Source organism: Leptinotarsa decemlineata, unplaced genomic scaffold, assembly GCF_025532065.1.
Source record: "Leptinotarsa decemlineata unplaced genomic scaffold, Ldec_3_MD MMD2_tig00026328_RagTag_RagTag, whole genome shotgun sequence".
Taxonomy (NCBI): Eukaryota; Metazoa; Arthropoda; class Insecta; order Coleoptera; family Chrysomelidae; genus Leptinotarsa; species Leptinotarsa decemlineata.
The window spans coordinates 5,386,801-5,409,269 of NW_027412688.1; the positions used below are offsets into that span (position 1 = coordinate 5,386,801).

Consider the following 22,469-nt stretch of genomic DNA (forward strand, 5'->3'; position numbering starts at 1 on the left):
AAAAACGTGGAAAATAAAAATAAATTGAAAATTGGTCGATCGGTTTCAACTATTTTGTTGCTGATACTCAAGGTGTATTTAAGGTCACTCTTGATGAGCAACAAATTAAGAACATCTTCCAGGAAAGACCAGTTTGAAGATAGCAAGATCAGAAAAAATGTAAAAAAAATTGGTTTGGCATTGGTTTTTTGGGATGCGCGTGGAATAATTTCATTTATCTATCTTGAAAAGGATAAAACTATTAACGGCGAGTATTATGCGAACTTATTGCAACGTTTGATGATATCAAACGAAAACTAAGAAAAAAGTGTTATTTCATCAAGACAATGCTCCAAAATTAAGAATTAGCGTTTGAATTGCTACCTCATGCACCCTATTCACCAGATTTAGCCCCTTGGATTGTTTTCTGTTCACAAACTTGAAGAAATGGTCAAAGTTCTCAAAGATTTTCCAACGATGATGAAGTGATGTCGGCAGTTAATGACTATTTTGGGGAGGAAGACATTTTTTTTATAAAAAGGAGATTTCGTTGACAAATGAATACATTTTTTTCCAAATTTTTTTTTTATTGAGCCGGTTACTTCTGGGATCACCCTCATATGTTTCGGGACAAACTCTTCATCTTCAACCATAAAACTACTCGATATTCATTCACCAACCTCGATCTAGGACTTCTTGGTGATCATTGCGTTCGACGCCATTTTCTGTGTATTTGACATCAGCCTTGTAACCGTTTTTGTCTGCCGAATATGACACAATTTGCACCCTGCCGTCTGGAAGTTTAACGCGGTATTCTCCGTTGGTAGTCCTGGAGTTCGTGATTTGAGAGTGTGAAAAATTGTCGCCTGTTAAATCATCCACCACTTTGTAGGAGAACGAGTAGTTTTTCTTTTGTATCTGAAACAGGCGGTTGAGTTGAATTTGGTGGGATAATTGAAAGTAGAAGTTCATCTGTGACAGGCTTATACAATGATAATAATGATTATAAAAAAAACATTATTTTATCATTTATTTCAAGATCACATTGTGATAAAACGGAAAGTTATTAAAATCATACACAATCATCTGGGAAAGGCACCATCCACTATTTCCTTACTAGAATCCACAATATCGGAAATTACTTTTCGACAACGTCTAGTCAGGCGAATTTTGAAACAGTTAAATATCAATTAGGCGTCTGGTCCTGATGAAGTGCCCGTCATCGTGCCAATGAACTCGTACCAGTGATTTGCAGACTTCCCAACCTTTCTTACAAAGCAGGAGATTTTTCATTTTATTGGAAGATTGCTTCTGTTCATCCTATTCCCAAAAAGGGCAAGAAAAATTTCCAGAACTATAGACCTGTGGCTATCAGTGATATCAACAATCATGGAGAAAGTCGTGAACCAACATCTCCTTAAATATTTGGAAGGCTTCAACATCTTGAGCGATCATCAATATGGCTTTCAGAAACAAAGATCAACAGACGATCTTCTATCGTATGTCACCCATATTTGGAATAACGCAATCGAGAAACATGGAGAGTAAGTACAGCGCTGTTGCACTTGATATTTCCAAGGCCTTTGACCGTGAGGATTTGCTGGCCAAACTTCCATGCTATTGCTTGTCGGATCATTTTTGTGTATGGCTCTCCAGCTTCCTGAAATAACGTTCCCTGCACGAGGAAAGTCGACGAATATCTCCGGACTACTTTCACCATCAACGATGGTGTTTCCCAGGGATCGTTTCCAACCTTTTTTTATTGCATATTATCGATTTATTGGTAAAAACAAGAATACATTATATCACTTCGCTAACGACAGCACAAATTTAAAGAAGAACTCCAAACGTTCAAGCCAGTCTCAAATATACCTACACAGTAGGTTGAATAGACTGACGCCTGTTTAAAAATCTGTTAAAAATCTGTTTTTTCCGTTAACCAGCTGTCACACCCCTACGACCGACAACCCTCAGAAGTCAAAACTTGTGCGAGCTAAGGATTAACGAGGTCTCACCTTTTAACGTGTGATTCCTAACACTGGTTGGACGATAGCAAGTGAAGATCGATCGTTCAGACTAGGGCTTGAACCACCGACCAACGCGGCAGTCAATTCGAGTGAGTGAACAAAGCACCCACGCCGAACCGCTTGGCTACCGACCGACTGCCCTATCCAGAAAACAACTACTCCCCTGGCTAATACCACGAAGGGCGTTGGAGGATCATATCCGACAGGCGTCAGTGTAGGAATCTTCACAGAAAATTTTCTGCATATGCAATTGGCAATACAACAGCACACTTGTCTCGTCATTCCATTCGGATTCTAAGACATCGGCTACGGAGGCACATATTCACTGAAGTGATTTCTAATTGATGTGAAAGTAACCAGGTTCAAGTAATCGGTTTTCTCCAAATAGATAAATGTCTCCGAACCGGATATAATAATGTCAGGACAGACTATTCCGCTTTCTGCTTCGATAAGTTTCTTGGGGTTGAAATGGACACCAATATGTCTTGGCACAATCATGTCGCTGGAATTGCAAAGCATGCTTCTCAAAAGCTGAGAACACTGTTCCGAACCAGAAAACTGTACACACCTCAGCAACTTTTGATGTTTTCTAAAGCTCAGATCAGACCTTCTTTGGAGTATTGTTCTCGTGTATGGAGCTCCGCCCCTAAGCATACCCTGAAGCTGCTGGATTCCATCCAGCTAAAAGCCATTCGCCTGATTGGAAACACGAACATCACTTGCAACTTTGATAGTCTGGAACATCGAAGAAAAGTTGGAGATGATTCTCTCTTTTATAGATACTTCCACGGGACGTGCTTATAATCTCGTGGAGATTACATAAATGTGTTTCATGCCATAATATTGTGGTATCATCGGCAAATATGGTAAGTTTTCTCTTCTATATCGATAAATGTTAACTCATTTATGTATAACAAGAAAAGTATCGGTCCCAGTATTGAACCTTGCGGTACACCATTTTTATTTCGCCTTCTGATGCCTTGTTTTACGTTTCCAATGACCACTCTATTCAACCCCATAAAAATTTCGAAATTTGAACGCAGGATATTCAAAATGTTCCAAAAATTCTACAAAATTGTTTGAGAGGAATATTATACACTGAGAAAGCAGAATTCTCGAGAAAAATTTCATTTATTAATTCAAAATACAGAGGAAAACAAGGAATGCACTTTCAAAGACTCCACTGATGATCAGAATAATTTCGATTCTTTGAATTACAGAAAATTTATACTCACGCGGGAAAGAGGCACATAATCCTGTCCTAATTTCTCTGGTGGTACTCTGAGAACCTTAGCTCCATGTTTCGCAAGGGCTTCGTAATCTCGAATCCTGGGGTTATTCTGCAGCAGAATAGAACAACATTGATTATATGGACGCTATTTTCCGGGTTTTCTAGCCGGGGTCTGCAGGTTTCTTATGTTTGGCGTTTCGTCTACTGCTGCGGTAGACATTTTCAAAGGCGATGTGGTAACAGTCGGAATGTCCGAGCAAGCATAAAGACCACGGCCAGAAAACCCGGAAAATAGCGTCTACACAGTTATCTTCGGCCGTGAAAGTTTACATTATTTGATTAATGTTGTTTGTAAATTAAATAATTAGAGAGGCGATCATTAGAAATCACGAAACTTATTATATTTTTCATACGGTACTTCATCAACCAATATAATCCATGAAAATGTGCCCCACGAACTGTTTGAGAAAATGATTTGGTAAAAAAAGGTGGAATCCTTCTGGAAGGATATCTATGAACACCCGCAGCCACTCAACTTAGACACTCCAGCCCTAGCGCAGTTCGAAGCTTTCCACAGAGAGCTTCGACAGCCTGAGCTCAATGAACTGCGCAACCCGATAACCCCGGATAAAGTTCGAAGAGACCTTGTGGGTTCCAAGAACTTTGCTGCTCCAGGCCCAGATGGGCTGAACACTTATTGGTGGAAAAAACTACCAAGTACCCACCGCCATCTGGCCAGAGTTTTCAACTCATGGCTGGATGGAGAGCAGCCGATTCCAAATTGTTTTGTCGAGGGGCGGACCCTTCTTATCCCCAGAAGCGGAGATTTGTCGATTCCTAAGAATTACAGATCGATAACATGCTTGAATTCGTGTTATAAGTTGTTTACAAGCATCTTATACACACGAATACTCACCGTAGTTGACCGAGTGTTCGAACGGATATATGAGCAGAGAGGGTCGAAGAGAGGAGTCGTTGGATGTAAAGAGAACCTGCTCATCGATAGATGTGTAACGCAGGACTCGATACAATATAAGCGTAACCTCTCTATAGCCTGGATCGATTACCGTAAGGCATTTGATACAATTTCGCATGAGCTCATCTTGCATTTGCTCAGATGCCTTGCGGTACCCGACAGCATAGTGAGATGCATTGAAGAACTGACACCACTTTGGCGAACTCGCTTCACCATAACATCTGGTCAAGCAAGAGTTCAAACAGGGTGGGTCACTTTCAGAAGGGGTGTATTTCAGGGTGATTCCCTCAGCCCCCTTCTATTCTGCATCTCACTATTGCCATTATCCGTTGCGCTCAGAAAGACTCGAGGGTATAACTGTGGCACCCTCGGAAACCGGAGGCACAAGGTCACCCATCTGTTTTATATAAATGATCTTGAACTTTATGCCTCTGGAGAGAAGGATCTCCTTCAGTCCTTGAAGGTGGTGGAAGAGTACACGCATGCTATCGGTATGAAATTCGGGATAGACAAATGTGCAATGGTTCATCTCAAAAGAGGACGATGCGGGGACTACGGAGAGGATGTGCAGCTCGTAGATGGAAGCATCCTACACCATCTGGATGCCGGAGAGACGTATACTTACCTCGGGGTGGAACAACGCCACTCACAAGAGGTAACTGCAGTGAAAAACTCTCTCCGCGACAAGTATCAGCACAAACTTCGACAGATCTGGTCATCGGAACTGTCGGGGAAGAACAAAGTAGCTGCAACAAATATGCTTGCCGTTCCAATCTTACTCTACTCCTTTGGAGTAGTGAAGTGGACTCGGGTATTAACTCGACGTAAGGACCCGAAAGATGATGCATCTCTATAGGAGTTTGCATCCCAAATCGTCCGTTCCACGGTTGTACTTCCCCCGACAACAGGGAGGTCGTGGACTTTTGAGTTTGGGGTGTCTACATGACAGAATGGTACTGGATAGAGCCTGTAAAGTCGTCAGGAGTTCGGATCCCCTTCTCTGCATGGTCCGTGACCATGAGAGAGCAGGAATTGGAGCATTTCTCCTTAGGGCAGCTGCTCGAGCAGCTGATGAACTCGGTATAGTTTTCGACTCTGAACGAGGTGACTACAACTCTGTCACCGAGTTGGAACCCGTTCAGCAAAAAGCTCAGATAAAAGCCGCAGAGATCACCTCACTTCTGCGGAGACACAGGGATAAGCCAATGCATGGGGTCTTCTTCAATAACATTGAAGACCTTGGCTTATCAAATCGCCTGACGTTCGCTTTTCTCAGGTCGAGTGGGCTGAAGTCGCGAGGCGCCCGAGACTCTAATGCACTTGCTATCAGCATGTCCAGCATATGCGGTCTCGGCCTATATCCATCGACATAACGCGGCCTTAAGAGTGCTATATTACCATCTACGGCACCCTTACGGTATTGACGAGACACCGGTGTTGCCCTACGCTCCGGGTGATATTGAATCCGTTGTGGGAAACGAGAAGTGCTGAATTTATTGGAACTATTCGTTCCCCACTCTCAGGCTCATACAAGCTAATGAGCCTGATGCAGTCCTTCTCGATCACCAGAGCAAAACGATACTTGTCGTGGAGTTTTCAGCTCCTGGCGAGACGAATATCGTCAGAAAAGAGGAGGAAAAACGGATAAAATATCGAGATTTTCTCTTCGAACTCCGCAGACTCTATCCAGATCACTCTGTCAAGATGGTTGTTCTGATTATTGGAGTCCTTGGTGGAATGATGTCCTCTCTACTCTCGAATCTCAAAATCATACCGGCTTCCCGCACTAAGGCAGAAATCTCAGCCGCACAGATGCAGAAGGCTGTCATTCTTGGCTCACTGCGTTTGCTCAGGGCACATGATTCTCGGACCCAATGATCACTTACCCCACAGTGTGGGGAGTGGTCATTGGTTGATAATGCTGGCGCGCCCTCCCGAATGTATCGGGGCTTCGGATGATAGGGCCTGACCAGCGCACACTGCGGTGAAAAAATAATAATAATAATAATAATGTTTATTTATAAATATACAACAGCACAAGATAGTAACATGTAAACAAAGCAATACAAACAATCAGGGAGAAACCCACTAAAACCGAAGTTGTGCGTGGGAATTCTTCAGTTGCGCAATGTATAACAGATGTGCAGAATTGATTTTACATTTGAACAAGGCGATGACAAAAATTTAATACTAAACTAAGACTAAAGGACACAAATGAATGATTAATTTTTTAAAAAGAAAGGTATGTTATATATATATATATATATATATATATATATATATATATATATATATATATATATATATATATATATATATATATAAATGAAAATTCATTTAGCAGTAAACGAGTATGAACGAACAATGACAACGTAGATATTTTATTTTAAAGTACAAACGATAATTATTTATTTATTCATGAGTATATCATGAACAATATCTCTTTTAGTATTATATACATACTTTTTGAAGATGGTTTTCATCAAGTTTATATTATTTATTTATGAATGTATGTTTTTTACAGATCAGGTAAGTGATTAAAAATGTTTGCACTGTGGTATTTGTAAGAGTGTTGCCCAATTGACTTTTTTGTTGCGTTTAGCTGTACATTACCTTTTGTTTTAGTGCGAGTATTATAATCATGACCGATTTGCTGAAAAGATGTTTTTATTTTTGAAGATATACAAAATTATACTATACATATATAACTGTCGTACATCAAGTAGCTTTGAATCTCTAAAAATATAATTAGAGGGGTAGTCATTCTTTCTATTGTACGTAATTTCATTTTTTTTGTAATACCTCAGCTTTTTTCAGGTGGATGTCTAATATGCCACCCCAACTGAGTATGGCATATTGGAGCCTAGATTGTATCAATGCGTAGTAAATTATTTTGAGGTGATTGATATCGAGAACGGATTTCAAGTTATAGTGAAACAATCAATTTGGACTTCAATAAACATGAAAATCTATTGTTCTGAAACTGAGCTTTTTTGTATGTATGAGGCTAGCTATTGGTAGGGTTATACAAAGCAAAATCTGTCTACCTCCTGTAATGTTTATATTCCAACTACCACTCATTCTCATATCAACCCTCAAAGCTAGATAGTAACCAATAATAATGATCTTTAATAAAATTGACTCAAACAAAAGAATGTTCCCAACTATGAGCTTCAATTTTGGAAAGGGAAAGTATTAGGAAAGGTCAAAGAGCTCTAAAAGTTGGTGCCCCAAATTACGTTGCCACTGACACTCAGCTACATGTTCTAGGAAAGCCTCTTATCAGCATAGCCGGCCTCGGGGACGACCTTATGCAGTTAGTCTGATTTTATACATCCAGTGTCAAACGTCGTTTCTTTAATTTTCATGTATTGAATAAAAAATCTTTTTTTTAAGTATTTCGTTTTCTGAAAAACATAAGTGGAACAATCGGTAGGATTTTGAAAGTGGAAAAGTATATCGTGAAAGTGTTCGCTTCAGTTTCTACTGTTTGTTCAAAATCGCGAACGTATGCATCCATCCTAGAAACGACGTTTAACAGTAGAAGTATATAATCAGACTAATGCCAAAGGTCGTCCCCGAGGCGATGCTCTTTGGCCGGCTATGCTGATAATAGGCTTTTCTAGGAATTGAAGCTGAGTGTCAGCAGAATCCGCGGTCAGTGACAACGTAATTCCCACGATTTGAACGATCGACAGAAATTGTCAATGTTCGAGATATTTTCTTCTTTGTTTTTGCTTAACCAACACGATCTTTTTTTTGGATCGAATCACCACGTAAAACAAAGCCCACACAACAATTGCAACCCTTTTTCATCACCCGTGTTATCATAGGTCGCTTGAATGTTTTTTCTCGCGCGATAATTCAAAATTTGCAATAACCCCTAATATATCACAAGTTATTGCAATTTATCCAATATTTCAAACATTAAAATGGATATAGTCAACTATCCTTGAAAGATAGACATGTGTCATCGCGGACTTTTTTGTAGACCTGTCAAAGACGAACCATATGTAGCGAATTGTTTTGTTATAAATTGAAGGGATCATACAACGTTTTCTATGAAAATTTTCTATGAAGTACCATCGCCCCGACTTGAATTCCTCTGTCAATTGGTTTAAACCGTATGAAAATCTGTTCGGTAGTTTTTAAGTTCAAACAGATGGACATACATGGTGGAAATAAAGACCCTTGTGTGTTGACATGAATAAATGATCCATCTGTCATCTTGGGCTATATGCGGATTAACAAGGTTTTTTCTTCCAACATGTGATTTGCTGCTTCATACCACAATACTTTGGATTCGTAAAGAAGCCAAATTATCACCAATTACTATGTTGCAAGTATAACTCAATAGAATTATTATATCTAAGTACCTAGTGACTGAATTTGTAGCGTTGAATTTATTTTTCAAAGTTCTAAACAATTTCTAGCAATTATCTAATCAATTTCATTTCATCCTTCGCCATGAAGCACTGCCCTGAATAACTGGAATCAAATTCAAAAAGTCAATCACATCAAAGTGATTCGCGAATGGATCCGTTCAACCAGAACAATGATAATTCCATGTGGAACTAGTTTATTCATTAGGTTTTAACGTGCTCTTTCAGTTCTTGCATTTTGTGATCCCGGGAATTGTAAAGCCAAACCACAATGAGTAAATCTGAGGGTTTTCGACCACAAACTTTCATGTTGTTATTAGGTGAGTGGAATAAATTAAAAATTAAATTTGTTGTGGAAAAGCGTGAGATTCTTTAAATTTTATTTTTATTATGACTCATATCTGGCAGACAGCTCCTAACCAAGTATTTATAACAATGGATATTTAGCACCCATGCTTTTTTACATTTTTTTTTTTTTCTAAATAGATTTATTCCGATTTCAGACTTAGGACTTGTTATCGATGTTGAACACAATCTTAAATCAGTTTTAAATTATTTTTTGTTTGTGTTGCTATCAAAGCGTGTTTTTTTAGTTTTTCAAACTATTAATTATTTTCCACTTTTCAGTTTGGCTTGCTATTTCAAACCCATTTGTTTTAGTTTGTTCAATACTAAAACTGGTAGAAAAAATTAAATCTCAAACAATCCTGAGACTCTAACTGCAGATCAAATGAATGAATTCTTCATCAATGATATGAATTCCACTTTGGAAAATTTATCTGAAACTGATTAAAATCAATATAATAGACAAGGCATATAACATAAATAAATCTATGTTCTTCCGAACTTTAACATTAGATGACATTACAATTATTTTGAACAAATTGAAAAATAAGAACACTGAGGATATGAAAGGTGTTTGTTATCAAAAACTGATCCCGTTTTCCATCATAGTTGATGGAAAACGGGATCAGTCCATCAACTATGATGGAAAACGGTGATAATGTGGAAAAAAGCCAAATATAATAATGAATTATGCCAAGGTATGTAACCCTCCTTTCTTGAATACTTGACACTCAATTTAATATGGTTTTTTTGATTTATCTTCCAGTTGCCAATTACTGTTACCCACCTTCACTGATTAAAAAAGAATTTTACTGAAGATGCCTCTGGCCAGAAGCGAGACGTTTAATTGAAGTCTTTCTTTTCGTATATTTTAATTTAAGATGTGCCCAATAACCCAAGAAAATTATTCAAAATATATATATATATATATATATATATATATATATATATATATATATATATATATATACATATATATATATATATATATATATATATATATACATATATATATATATATATATATATATATATATATATATATATATCAAATCGAGAAAGGTTAATGCAGCAAAGCTGCTGGAAAATAATTCCATGAAAATCATATTATATATGATCTACCACATTTCTTGAACTCATCAGATATTAAAACTACCATGTATGCCAATGATGCAACCTTGAGCAGAACAGTGGACGAACTTAAAACTCCGTGAGCCAAAACGCAGCCGTCACTACATATCATTATCTTTTTCACTCAGTTCTAAGATATGGACTAATATCCTGGGGCAGGGCATCAAAATGTCATCATGAAAAAGTGTTTATCCTGCAGAAATCCGCTGTAAGAAGTATAACTTCTGCCAGATGGAATAAAACTTGCCGTCCAATATTTAAAAATATCAAAGTAATAACACTGTATTCAGTTATTGTTCATGAAAACCTAATACATATTCGAATAAAATACAAATAATTATACCTCTCGTACAGACATATACCATCATGATACAAGAAATGAATCAGAACTTGTCATGCAAGCAAATGGACTGAAAAGAACGGACAATATGACATCGATGAGTTTTATGGAATTGTCCAAAGAATAAAGATGCCTTCAAAGTGGACACAAAGTGGACAATAATATGTTTCCAGTTGAGTAATATGTATGTGTATTGAAATGTAGGTAGGTACGTAGGTCTAAAGTGAGTGGGTCTATTCCACCCTCCACCGCAACCCACAAGGGTTCATTGTGGCTCACACCTATTCACACTCGGCCAAATAAACTCAGCTTCTTAACGAAGCCGATTAGTTTGTATGGTGAGTGGTCTTTCAGGTCAGATGGTGCGGGGCAGGCACAAAGTATATGCTCTGCTATTTCATCATTTTCTAGACAGAGGCGACAAACACTGTCTTCCGACAGTCCAAGTCTCTGCATATGATGATTCAAATGACAGTGAACTGTAAGAAGGCCTGTTAGACATCGTAGTTCATTCCTACTGTAGTCCAACAACTGTTTGGTATCAAGCTTCGAAGGGTGAATAAACGCCTTGTAGTGAGCCAATCCTGGAAGATTCTGCCAGAAGGCCATAAATCTTCTTGCCATCTAGGTTTTCAGTGTTTATTTGGCAAAGACCAAAGCGATGCCAATGACAGATTCTGGCCCGATGAAGCCACTTGCAGCACCCTCCTTTGCAAGAGTGTCAGCAGCTTCATTGCCTTCCAGGCCAGTATGGCCAGTAATCCAGACCAGAGACAATCTGTTAAGTCTTCCTATCGAGGAGAGTCATTTTTGGTATATAGTTTGCTACCAATTTAGACGTTGCTCGGTAGGAGCCAAGAGCTTTCAACGCCGCTTGACTGTCCGAGAATATTTTCATTGACTTGTGAGTGAGGTTGGATTTATCCATTCTCTCCGAACACAATTCTATAGCGTAAATTTCCGCTTGATATTTCAATACAGTCGCATAAGTTCCTAGGCAGGTAGATAACTCTGTCCTGGGTCTGCAACTAAAAACACCTGCACCAGAACCGGAAGGTGTTTTTGATCGATCTGTGAACCAACAATTATCTGCTCTTAATATTTTAATATTTCCTTCTCCCGGAGGATCCAGTCCTCTCTACTCGGGAATAGTACTTCATAAGGCAGTTCGTAGTTGACAGTTGGAGGCATAAAGTCAGAGGTCATTTCCAGAATACTGTGACTTCCAATGTCAACCAACAGTATGTTGCACTCTGTATTGAATTGATTTGTGCAATTGGCAATGTGCACAAGTCTGTATGCAGTCCATCTACCCTCTCTCTCCAGAAAAATGTGGAGAGGACAAGCCTGTCTCTGTAAGCCAGAGAGCTTCGCTTGGGCAGTTTTCTGCAAAGCCTTCGGCCACCAAGCAAGTGATCATTGGTCTGACAATCATCACATAAATCCAATGGATTTGTTTGGGACCTAAACCCCAAGTTTTACCACAAATCCTTCGACATGTCCATAGAGACATTCTGGCTCTGTGTAAAACTTTTTCCAAGTGAGCTTCCAGGTGAGTCTTTTATCAAGGACAATGCCAAGATATTTCACCTCCGTTTCAAATTGAATGACCACACCATCGAGGAAAAGTGGCGTTAGATCGTCCAATTTTCTCCTCTTGGTGAAGGGGATTAACACAGTTTTGCTGGGGTTGGCAGACATCTGCCCTCAGGCACCCACTGTGAACAATATTACAAGCTACCCTCCCCGACGTGGACACGTCCACCAGGATGTCATTGTCATCTGCATAAGCTTGCAGTTCGAAGTTTTTTCTGACGAGGGCATCAAGCATACCATCCAGGAGCGACCACAGTAGGAGAGATAGCACACCACCTTATAGCTTCGCATTGAAGAGTCGTAGTTGCAGTTCTGTTTACTAGCATGGCATAGATCCAGCCAGTTATGGTCGATTCTATACCCTTCCTAGCCAGAGACAATCCTATAGATGTAGGTAGTGCATTGTCAAATGATCCTTCAATATCAAGAAATACGTCAACCGCAATCTCCTTGTTGTCAAGGGATTGGGAGATTTTCTAACCGAGCTTGTTTAATGCTGAATCTGTCGATTTGCCGGTTTGATAAGCATACTGGTGGTTATTTAAGTGGGATGCATATAATGCTACCCTCCTAATATGTCCGTCCAGTATCCTCTCAAGTCCTTTCATCAGGAAGGATGTAAGGCTGGTTAGTCGTACCGATTTGGGGTGTAGGTCTCTCCGACCCACTTTAGGTATATAGGTATACCACCCTTGCTGCGAACCAACTGAGTAGTATCTATTTCACGCCAGACTAGCTCTATACAATTTTGTGAGAATAGGTAAAATTATTTACAGTCCGTTTTGAAGAAGAGCTGGAAATATACCATCCTCTTCGGGAAATTTGAAGGGCTGAAAAGACTTGATAACTCATTAAACTCCCGGTGCTGTGATAACCTTTTTTGCGACGTCCCAGTCATTCTTTTTTGGGCGTTTAGCGCCCTTAAAGATAGGCGGTTTGTTGTTATCAAGAGTCAGATTTCCAGGTAAGTGGTTTTCTATCATAAGCTCTAACGTTTCTTTACTAGAGGTTGTAAATGTTCCATCGGGTCGTTTGAGCGACCCAATTTCAGCAGTCGGCTTTCTATATATATCATATGTTTGTACTGAACATCTTGACGATCTTGATGTTCTTGATGATCTCGATGTAATATTCAAATCTTATGATTACCGTCTAATTCTCAAACTCTGACATGTTTGTAGTCTAATTTCAGAAGTGTTAATTTATTTCAATGAGTATGTATTCGTAATTTTTAACTTATAACTCAATTTATAACCACAATCGATTGTGGAATCTTGAGATGTTTGTATCGTGATTTCAATTGCGCCATTTGTTTTGACATGTCTATAAACCTTGTGTTTCCCTAGACGAATAAAGTTATTATTATTATTATGAAGAAAAGAGAATTGAAACTGTTTGTTTCATGAAAGCATCTGTTTGTTTCTTACGACTTTCATTTGTAACTAACGTTACTGCAGTTTCGTCCTATACGGACATGTTCAAACTTATTATTATTATTATCATTAATATAGAATAAAATATATACGCACACGCAGACAGTGTGGTTGTCTCACTTGCTCTCTCTCATACAGAGAATGAACGAGGAAATTATTCATTCCTGATTGGAATCGCCAGGACTGAAATAAAAATTATACATAGGTACGAAGGAGATTAGAAACAAAAGTAGTTTTTGGAAAAAAAAAAGGTTTTGGCATTCTACTTCCCCTTCTCTAGATAATATAATTTTAAAGTTCATATAAAAGTAGTTGCTTTTTTCCTTCCTTCGGAAGTTTCCCAGAGTTTTTCTACACAGTTTAGGAAGTGAAGAGCTGGACAGGTATTTCGTTTTTGAATGGATCCCACTGTATGAACGTCGGTCCACCAGAAGTCTTGAAAATGAGCTCCTTGATTTTCACTTCAATTTCCGCGTATAGCTGATTAAATATATTCTCGAATTTCCTCTGGAGGAGTTGTAGGTAACTTTCCCTGCTCAAATTGGACCACTTTCAACTTGGAATAAATATTAAAAAGTTCTTCAAGTGGATTGAATACATGGCCCAAAAATGAAAAACCAACTTAATTGAATAAGTTTCGTGCAGCAAAGGGTTATAAAACGCTGAAAACTTTTTTCGTAGCTCCAATTTTATGATCGTTAATGAGTATGAGTTTTATTGAATTTTGATCCCTAGGTCATAGTCGTCAGCTTCGTTAAATTGTTCGTAAAATAAACTAATTTAGAAGTGAATTCTTCTCAATGAGGGCGGAACTCGGTTGGAGTTTTGATTGGAGAAGTTTGATTTGTCTCGAACGTTCTACAGATATCTTGAAGTAGTCCAGTAGAAAGAGAGTTGGCGAATGAAACAAGCGAACGAAAGCGAAGTAAACTAATTGAAAGTAATCAAATATGGATACTATTGTTTTTATGTTACGTTATGTGTTTGGTCAAGTTGCTTATTATAAATAAAAGGGGGCAATTTTTTACAGGGGCAGAGTGAGTGGCAACATAGAAAAAATACTGAAGGAGATCACTGTAAATAGAGAACATGAGAGAGAGAGAGAGAGAGAGAAAGAGAAAGAGTTACTTATATCAAAAATTAACTGGTATTGTTTTTTCTGTTCTGATTTGTGAATGTATTATCTGACATGTTATCTTATTTATAGATTAAAATGATATATTCTGTTCCATTCTGTTCCGTTTCTTCCTGTTCTAGTCTTTTCTGTTCTATTGTGTTCTATGTTCTTTGATTTTTGTTCTGTTCTCTGTTGTTTCCTGTCCTGTTTTCTGTTCTGTTCTCGTTTATGTTATTTATTCTGTTTACTTTTGTATTCTCTGTTCTATTCTCTGCTCTATCCTCTGGTCTGTTCTATGGTCTATTCTATTCTATTACTTTCTATTTTATGTCATTCATTTCCATTCAATTCTATATTATTATATTTTATCGCTCTTCACATTTCAGTTACTCGTCAAAAGTAACTCCTAGGTTTTGAATAAGGAATTCCACCAATATAATACTGGCCAAATAAACGATATCCGTACAAAAAGAACAAAAATGAAAATGTCTTCAACTGCACCTGATCATATTGGACCAAACTGTTTTGCCAATTGACGAATATCTTATGACTATTTTCAATAAAAAAAAATACTGAAAGTATTTTTAACTGAAAACTGTTCTATCGTTTCAAGCACGTTCATTCATCATCTTATAATTTTGTAATTTATGATAAGCTGTCAGGAGGCTCATTATCATATACAGGGTATTTCCTAATTGCGGTGAAAAATATAATGACTGCTCATTATATAAATTATGAATTTTTTAAAAAGTAGGTCATAAAATGCATAGTTTTCCAGATATATGGTGTTGAGATGTTCTAAAACATCTTTTTTTTTCCTTCATCTGAAAATGAAAACCTATTAGAAAGGTGCGTTTTTAATAGTTACATTTAAGAGTTACAAAAATTATTTTAGAAATCAGTTTTTCAATGAATTTTGACCAAGTAATGAGAAACTTTTTTCATTTCGGAGGATTATTCATTTTCATCAACCTTTGAAAAAATTCACTCACATTCTCGAATTCTCCAGATTTCTTCTCTTTGTATCTTTCAGAGAGTTTTTGGTATGGTTGGTTGCCCGCTAAATTTGCCTCCCGAGGTGGATTACTTGAAAAAATTCTACTGTCCCTGCTGGTTACAGAATTTCGTGGATTGTTAGAAAAAATTGCCGATCCTGATTCATCAATCGCTTGATTATAACGTGAGTTGAAATGTCTTGACTCTTCAATGTTCTCAACTCCAAAAGCAACATTTGTCAAAATCAGTGTCACAACAAAAAACTGAAAGAAAAGTAAATTTTGAGTTTCATGATGTTCAAACAGCGGGTTGAATAAGTAATTCTGTGAGCCCACATTTTTGCAGAAATCGTTGTGTTGGGAACAATTCATTGAATACAATATAATTTCCAAAATTTGATGAATATCGAACGAGTCATTTTCTGTCGACCTTTTTTGGTTATTTTGACATCTGTCGAAGAAGTTGAGAAATAAAAATAATCAGCAAAGAAAAAGCTGGGTATAAACTTAAATCCTGGCCATTTCTGAAAACGGAGGCAGATTTTAGTCTCCGAAACATTAAGATGAGTATTGTATAATTTCTTAGCTCATTTTTTTTATCGGCAAAATCATTATAAACGACAAGTTATTGATGAATAGAACATTTTTCTTTGTGAAAAATACTTTGAATTTATGCAGTAACTTATCGGGGTAAACTAAAAAGTTGGTCCTTCCTACACCTGGATAAAGTTCTCCATAAAAATTTTCATAGGTTTCAAATCATGGAAAGTGAAAATACTCAGAGACAGTTGATGAAAAATTTATGAATATCGTACAATACAGTGTATAAAAGCCAAATGGAATAAATTCATTATTTCGATTACGGTACATATTTTAACAAAATTCCGAATTTTACATTATAATTTGACATACGTCAACGGAAAAATGCTACTCTTACCTTCAACCCCCGTCGAATGACAGGTACAACCCCAAATTTTTCAAATGGGAAGTATAGGCTTGTGATAGATCGTTTGAAAGGTCTCTTCATTCTCTATTCATAAATGCTAATGCTTTCAAGTTTATTGCAACAATTAAGATAAAATAAATTCAAATCAAAACAAACAAAACCCTGTTGTTCAACATAAGTTTTCTACAGAAGTCGTGAATTCAATTCTAATTAAAACGTATATAATACTGCAGACATTAATCTATTTATTTATAAGACCATAAGACGAACTGACTTTAAGCGAATCGATGAATATAATTACGTGATTTTCATTACGTAAGTAATGAAATATAATATGAGTTCAAGTTAAAAATTAATTTAATTTCGATAAAATAATTGTCATTTAATTTAACAGGTTGAATCAGCGCAGAAAGATGTCAGGTCGGACCTATCTGAGCGGCGCGGCAAAGAGACGAAAAGCTGCGGAAGAAAAACTTTCGATCGCAAGCTGACCCAATATTTGTCGTCAACAGCAGCTCAGTCACCACCACCCGTTGCTGAAAAAGATGACACTCCATCGACTTCGGCAGATACTGCTGTTCCGGAAATTCGCCCCCCCCCCCAGCTGTTAAGAGTCGCAACAACCTCCAAGTGAAGGACTGCTGGAAACTCATCAGACACCAAAACACGTTTCTAACGACCCAGCGAACTGGTTGCAGTTGACCGAGGAAGATCGCGCTATATGGATCAGTAAGGGCCCGGAATTTTTCCAGAACAGAAATGGCGATTTCTCCGATTCTGTCAGAAGTTATACGGAACACGATGGAAAAGTGAAACTTCGATGCCTGAATCCGTCGGTGTTTTCTCGGAAACTACAACGGCGAAACAGTTGACAGATCCTGGCTTGTGTACTCTCCATCACAGAAAGTCTTGTTCTGCTTTCCGTGCTTTCCCGCGTGTACTGCATTCAGTTCTTCCAGAGGCTTCAACGATTGGAAACATTCTGGGGCGTGCATTTTGGAACACGAGAACAGTCCAGGACACAGGCAAGCCATCTTGACTTACGTGGCACGGAAGAAGAGCGTTGGTCTTGTTGATGAAGGTTTGGCTACTTAACTGAACAACGAAATGACTTACTGGAGAGAGGTGTTGAGAAGGATCGTGGAGGTCGTAAAATTCTTAGCATCCAGAGGTCTGTCGTTCCGCGGGGACAACGAAGTCATCGGATCGCAACATAACGGAAATTATTTGGGTGTGCTGGAGCTGCTAAGCAAGTTTGATCCATTTCTTGCCGACCATTTGCACAATCATGCGAAGGACATGTTTCCTACTTGTCAGTACCCATTTGCGATGAGTTCATAGCTATAATGGGGCATCAAGTACTGAGCCAAATCATTTCGGAATTGAATAAAGCGAAGTACTACTCGATAAGCGTCGACTCTACCCTTGACATCAGCCACGTCGATCAGCTCACTTTCGTGGTGCGGTACATGAAGGACTGCTCTCCAATAGAACGATTCTTGGATTTCATTCCGATTGAACGGCATGGAGCAGAGTACCTGTCCGATACCGTTGTATATTTTCTTGAAGAAAACGGTATAGATTTACAGGACTGTCGTGGGCAGACGTACGACAACGCTCCAAACATGGCAGAGCAGTATAATGGATTACAAGCAAAGCTTAAGGAACACTGCACCTGTGCCCTGTTCGTCCCATGTCTGGCGCACAGCCTGAACCTCGTCCTTGGGCAGGCTACTGGGTGTGTCATCGAGGCAACAAGCTACTTCCAGATGCTGCAAAAGTTGTACAGTCTCTTCGCCAGTTCTACACATCGCTGGAACGTGTTGAAGAAGTCTCTCGGGGAAGGTACAGTGGTGAAACGACTTTCTGACACCAGGTGGTCTGCGCGCGCGGATGCTGTATCTGCATTGCACAAGTGTTACCCAGCAATAATCGACGCCTGAGGACCATGGATGACGAACGAGAAACTCTGGAAACGCGAAACGAAGCTCGAGGCATTTTGGCGAAACTGGTCAGGTGCAACGAGACGTCGAAGTGTCTACAGAGTGAAAGTCTTCCTCTCGACGTAGCCCTGCTTGCGTTTGTGGAGGATCAACGTGACATGTTCGAGACCTACAAAGCTGCGGCAAAAAAGATCTTCCCGGACTTCGAATACAGGCATAAGACAACCCGTTCGAGACAAAGGAGCTCCCGACTAACTTTCTCCGATGGAGCTGCAGTAGATACCCAGTTCCAGGGCCGCGAGAAATTCAGGATTGAGGTCTACCTTCCAATCATCGACTCTTTGATCACTCAACTGCAACATCGTTCGAAGGCTTACGATCCGATCAACTACTCAATTTGTTCGGATTCTTTTCCAGGTTGAGCGTTTTGCGATTTGAAGAGCTGCAAGATCATTGTCAGACTTTCAGCGAGTTTTATACAAACGACGTCGACGATAAAGAACTGCTGATGAATGTGAACACTCTAAGCATTATTTGATGCAGGAAAAAATGTTCGGTGATCACATACCTATCTATGACATGTACAAACTTTTGAAGAGTAACAATCTTGCTGCTACGTTTCCTAATGTAGAGATCGCGTTAATAATTTTCTTGTGCTTAATGATCACCAACGCCAGTGGTGAACGATCATTCTCCAAACTTAAATTGATCAAAAACGAACTGAGGAATAGCATGAGCCAGGAGAAACTCAAATGGTTGTCGCTTATGAGTATAGAGAACGATGTCCTCAGAGACTTAGATTTCAAAGATGTAATCGAGTAGTTCGCCATTCGAAAGGCCGAGAAAAACCTGTGTAATAAATAAAATGTTGTAAAAAATATTTGTAACACGTGTTTTTGTAAAAAACATTTTTTTATGGGGAGAGAGGAGGGGCCCCTAACGGTGACTGGCCCCGGAAAACCTAAAAACGGCACTGACTGGTAGATTTCATTAATACGACCGGTTTCGGGTTTGACTTCATTATCATTATACTTGAAAACAAAAGTGTTTTTATTGATTTTATTCAAGTGATCATGAATTACCATAAAGTAAGCAAGTCATCAATCACGATTACCATATGGTTTCAGCAGGATAGAGCACCACCATATTACCAAGTTAATGACCAGCAATATCTCGATACAACATTATCCAAACGGTGGATAGGGAGGCGAGGATCGATTGAATGGCCAGCACGATCACCTGATCTTTCATCATTAGATCTCTTTTTATGGGGATATATAGAGAGCAATGTGTACAAAACTAAACCTTCTGATTTAAATGACTTGAAAGAACGAATAACGCTTGCGATCAGGTCGGTCACGCCTGATATGTTAAATAATATTAGAAGACAGTGTTATCTGAGGTTAGGATGTTGGGGGGTTGTACCTGTTATTCGAAGGGGGTTGGAGGTAGGGGTGGCATGTCAAATTATAATTTACATTTGACGTGCTTCTGGATTTTTTTTTAATGTGCAGTGACTGAAATAATGAATTTATTCCATTTGGCTTTCACACACTGTATACCGGTTGAGTTATAATTGATAAATTAATAATTAGCAGTCAGCATGTGTTTCTCAACGTTCAGCTTCATCATCATAGTTAGATCTTCACAATTCCCCGTCAATGTTTCAAAAAAATGGAGACCAATATTCTTTGTCAGTTGTCACTATAAATTTGCCCATGAATCCAAACACATGTATTTTTCGATGTTCTATTCTAAAAAAATCTTCAGGATTCCGTCAATGAGAATTTCTCTTGAAGCATTCATGTTCGAAAAAATTAGTTTTCAAGTAGTAGGTATAGTCGAAGTTAACTGTATTATGCACACTTGTTGTCGGCACTATCAAAGGCCAAAGAAACCAATACATTGAAATGAACCGGTGGACCCCTACGAATTTTTCATTCAGTGCCACTGTTTGAACACCGTGCTTCAAAATAAGATCAAGATTTACAGATATTCATTGAAAATATTTGTTACATGTAATAATTTTCATATATTTGTAAAATCAGAACATAATATTTGGCTGTCGTAATTGTTCAATCCGTTTCAGTATTATAAGTAGTTCTCGTTTTAAATATTGAGGCACTGAGAATCGTCGGCTGAGATGTTTTTTATGTTCGTATAAAGCACAAAACTCACCTGTATCATGTTGCAAGTTTTCGAAACCACATGCACAACACTCAGTCTTGTCAACACCGAATTGCGGGTAAAAGTGTTGAGATATTTTGAATAATGTATGAAATATATCTGGCATTGTTTGGAGATTTCAGATTCCCAAGTACTTTCGTTCTCATCAAGTAGACGACAATGGGTGTTTTGTTCTTGAAGTGTTTTATAACACCTCCTTGCAAAATAGACAATCGCGTATCACTTATTATCAAATATTGGCAATAGTGAACAACTCAGGTGAGATACTTACATTTTTTTCTGATTATAAACGTGGGAATTTCAAACATGTCTATTGTTTATAAATTGGATAATTTCACCCAACTCTTCAATGTTTTAATGTAAGGCCTGCTAATAGGTTCAGTACGTTAGTTACGTTAGTAAGTTTGAACGTTAGAACCGTTATCTAATATATTTAAAATGACATCAAGCCAAAGTAGACCATTTCACTTCTTTTCAAATTTCGACAGCTTTCGATGTATGATGCCTAAATCAGAGTTTTATACAGTTCAACAACAAATTTTATAAACAGGATACAGGTTTACCAATAGGTTCACCCCTTAGTCCACTTTCAGCAAACATATTTATGAACAGCTTGGAGATTAGTAGATAAGGCAATATTGTGAAATTAATTCAAGACACTTAACACGCAGGTACCTAGAAGAAGTGTCTATGGTATAAATAAAGATAACATTGTAAGTATGTTTAGTTTGATCTTCCTCTTGAAGACGATCACTTGGTGATCGAAACACCTATCGAGGTGTTAAAATAACGGCTTGGTGTTGGGAAAATATCTAGTAACAGTCCTACCATTTGAATCAAGTAGCCAAAATTGCTCATTTTGGCTAGTAGTCCGTCGTGCTAAACTCTGTCGAACGCCTGGGAGACGTCTAGGAATATCCCCAGTTCGATGGTTTAGTTTTCTATTAGTCTTTTCAAGATGACTCGTTCTGCCACTTTGCTTAGGAAGGGGTTATGCTTATTGGCCTATGGTTATCCAGAAATATGTGGTTCTTATTTGGCTTCGGAATGTGAATGACCGTTGCCTCCTTGAACGAGCACGGGAAATGCTGTAGTCTGAGTATAGCGTTAATGATTTTCATCATTGCCGCTATACCCTTCCTTGGTAGGGCTTTCAGTGCCCAGTTTGGAATCTGGTCCGGGCCTGGGGCTTTCCGAGTGGCTAGGCATTTCACTTCCTCGGATGACGTAGGTGTCAGGGGTTGCGCGTTGTTCCTTCGTTGCCAGCTTATCCTTCGTACCGTCTCTTCGACCTGGTTTTCGATTTCTTCTACTTCGTCCGTGAACGAGACATAATTTTTTCTATACTGCCTTTCGAAGTTGTCAGCAAATGCTTCCGCTTCCGTGTAGATGATTCATTGCTCGCCGTCTATAGGTGGACATAGTTTTCGGTGTCCCTTCCTAAGAGCTTTCTGCATTCTCCATGAAGATGGGTCTTCGTTGTTCTTCGGAGTTCGGAGTAATTCCAGACGAGTTGTCCATTTTCGGTCTCGAATTGCACGCAGCTCTTGCCGCATACTCCTTTTGTCCATTGGAGCGCGTGTCCGTTGGTATCTTCTCTTCAGGCGTCTTCTGATTCTGATGAGTTCCATTACTACCAGAAAGGTAGTGAGTTATGAATTAGGTCGACTGTGATTGGTTCGAAGGTACCTGTTATTCTTATATTTTGATTTAAAAACTTAAAAATTGCTTTTTTTATTATTATTCAGATACACAATTTTCTATCAAACCTATTGTCGGTTTCTTCGTAGTTTATATTGTTTCTGGAAAATTATACAAATTGTCCTTGACTTAATTCAAGT

At 38.5% G+C, this 22,469-nt stretch overlaps 1 protein-coding gene across 1 annotated transcript in view; it reads right to left on the reverse strand.

Moving 5' to 3' along the window:
• The window catches only part of LOC111503404 (uncharacterized), a 33,043-nt gene extending 12,217 nt beyond the window's left edge, over window positions 1-20,826 (reverse strand). Inside the window, exons 1-4 of the mRNA XM_023157699.2 lie at window positions 20,620-20,826; window positions 15,550-15,816; window positions 3,242-3,346; window positions 660-897 (exon numbers count right to left, since the gene is read on the reverse strand). Of these exons, the coding sequence (XP_023013467.2) occupies window positions 660-897; window positions 3,242-3,346; window positions 15,550-15,816; window positions 20,620-20,628 (619 nt within the window). The 5' untranslated portion in view covers window positions 20,629-20,826. The remainder of the gene's footprint in view (window positions 1-659; window positions 898-3,241; window positions 3,347-15,549; window positions 15,817-20,619) is intronic.
• Window positions 20,827-22,469: the final 1,643 nt, after the last annotated feature.